The following is a 2464-nucleotide window of genomic DNA, read 5'->3' as shown; positions in this document are numbered from 1 at the left end:
GGATAACCGTCCCTTTATCTTAGGGAAGTTGAGATTTGATTCCTGGAAGTGAGTAGAGAGATTTTAGGGGCAGTTACTCATTTGAATGAGTGCTTATCTGCCAGCTAACCTTCGTCCCGACTTCTTTGGAGCTAGTCGTGGTGATGACCGACTTCGTAAGACAAAGATCGGTGCTGGGTGAGGCTCAATCCTTTGGATTAGGCCCTTCGTTTAGACCTGGGCCTTTACTATTGGGTCAGGGTATAAACAGATACCATTCTAGCAACCTCGGCAAAACAATGAAGTTCCAGAGAAAATTTGGGAATTGAACAGTATTCTATTCATAATTCGTATTCCACAATTGCACAAACATTGAAAGGGGGTGTGTCAGCTCAGTGGAATAAAACCACTAGCATAACAAACTAATCTGTTTAATCTCTAGGATTACTAGCTACTACTTGGTAAGGGGCAGCAATCAATACATGCTTATCAACAAGAATAACAACATGGAAGCCCATCTTGTACAATGAGTAACAGACATCTGCAGATTCTTTCTCTTTTACAATGTTTTTGACTAGTTAATATGGGAAACCATAAAATAAAAAAGTCCGGTCTAGTACAAAGCATCTCACGTTAAGCCACGTCCAGAGGGTGTGTAATGTAGGCAGTTTAATCTGATATAAGTATCCATGGCTGAATCCATAACCTGAACCCATGACTTTATATCACATAGAGACAATTCAACCATTGATCCAAGGGTACCCTTCAAACCACAAAATTCAAAATAGCTTTAAAATATAGGAAATGTACCATCTCATTCCAGGTAGTCACCTCTCTTGCGAATTTCTAAGGACTATCTCTCAGAAGGATGCACCAATAAACAAATGAAGCTAAGCCCGACAAATCATAAATGTCTACAAATACGGTAACAAGATCTTTCATGGAAGAAGCATACAAAGAAGAGCAAAATATCTGGAATGGTCCAAGTGAAATAAGCACAATCAAGTGTGTTATTGTGACTCTACTATCATTTCATTCATAAACCTTTAAGTTAAAAGGATATTTGGACTGAAGAGTGAAGACACTTGTTTAAGCTCAAGTATAGGATATTTGGATTAGCAAGTGATAAAATGACCAACAGAAGAGAACACAATTATAGAATGCTGATAACAAAATCTGCTAGATAACTCAACAAGCAGTGAATTCTTCCTATTCGAAAAATAAAAGAGAATCAGTGAATTCCAGCAAAATCCTCTGGAGCATCAAAAAATATTTAATGCTTTACTTTCTTTGCCATATCTGCTCCATTCCACTGAACTAACCCGCGTTTCTTCGTCTCTCGCTTGACATTACTCAACCCACTCAAAGCCCCATTTTTCACTTGATCTCCTTTCTTCATCTTCAAACTCACCAAGTCACGACCGTTATCATTATCCGCATGCTCAAAATCATCACTACCTAACTCATCTTTGCTATGATCCTCGCCAAGGTCACTATCCATATACCTCCCCTTTTTCTTCTTTTTCTTCTTCTTCAATTCCTCCTTCTCCATAGCCTCTCCTTCACTGTCTCCTCCCTCAATCCTCAACCTCACATCCGGAACAGCCTGATAAACCGGCAGTGCCAGCGACTCCAACAGCTTCACATGAAACGACCTCACATTCTTCCACTTCCTCGGCACAGCATCCACAATCCCCTCAATTGCCGCGGTCACATTCGCCACGACCTCCTCCCTCGCCATCGCCACCTTAGCGACCCTGACAACGCAACAAGTCCCATTCCCAACAGAAAACAACGCCGAGGAATACGCCTTATCAACCTGCTCCTTCCAATTCCCCTTCTTCAAATCCAAGGGCACCGGAACCTTCTTCTTCTTCAAGAATTGCTTCCCCAACAGCCTCGGAAGAAGAGGAACCACCCTCCTATCCGCGAAGAACAAGTCGTATGAGTCGCATAGCTTCCGCTTTGCCTCAAATGGCTTGTAATCGGAGGCGAGCTTCGAGAGCTTGAGGACCTTCGAAACGGCGACCTTCTCAGCCTGGATCTTAGATTGGGCTTGGGCCTTGGTGAGGCCCGATTTGGGCCTGTCGTCGACGATGAGGCAGGTTTCAGAGGAAGGGGAGATGAGGGTATAGGGTAGAGGAATCTTGCGTGGGGTTACGTTAGTGTGATCCTTTTGGGGTATCTTCTTGAGGGTGAGTACGAGGTAGATAAATTCCTCGTCGTTGTCGAAGAGTTTTTGGGGTTTGGCGGTGGAATTGGATTTGCGCCATTTGAAGAGTGCGTCGATTGCTTTCTGAATGGTTTCGGTTGATACCATGCTTTGAGTTGGAGGGTTTGCCGGAGAAGCCATTGATGGCGGAACAGTGAGAATTGGGGTTTAAACCTGCACAAGAGGGGTGGAGAAGGGTTTTTGTTTTCACTAGGGTTTTTTGCACAACAAGAGGTGGAATTCTGGAATATTAAAAGAACCTGAACGACGTCG

At 43.3% G+C, this 2464-nt stretch overlaps 1 protein-coding gene across 1 annotated transcript; it reads right to left on the bottom strand.

The window, feature by feature from the left end:
* Positions 1–296: 296 nt before the first annotated feature.
* Positions 297–2464, bottom strand: LOC107458561 (uncharacterized). The gene has a single exon (XM_016076776.3). It carries the CDS (start codon positions 2330–2332, stop codon positions 1253–1255), a length of 1080 nt encoding a protein of 359 aa, XP_015932262.1. The 5' UTR covers positions 2333–2464; the 3' UTR covers positions 297–1252.

The sequence above is a fragment of the Arachis duranensis genome, chromosome 7, assembly GCF_000817695.3.
Source record: "Arachis duranensis cultivar V14167 chromosome 7, aradu.V14167.gnm2.J7QH, whole genome shotgun sequence".
NCBI lineage: Eukaryota > Viridiplantae > Streptophyta > Magnoliopsida > Fabales > Fabaceae > Arachis > Arachis duranensis.
The sequence above is the reverse complement of the archived record's forward strand: the minus strand, read 5'-3'. Positions and strand labels throughout refer to the sequence as shown.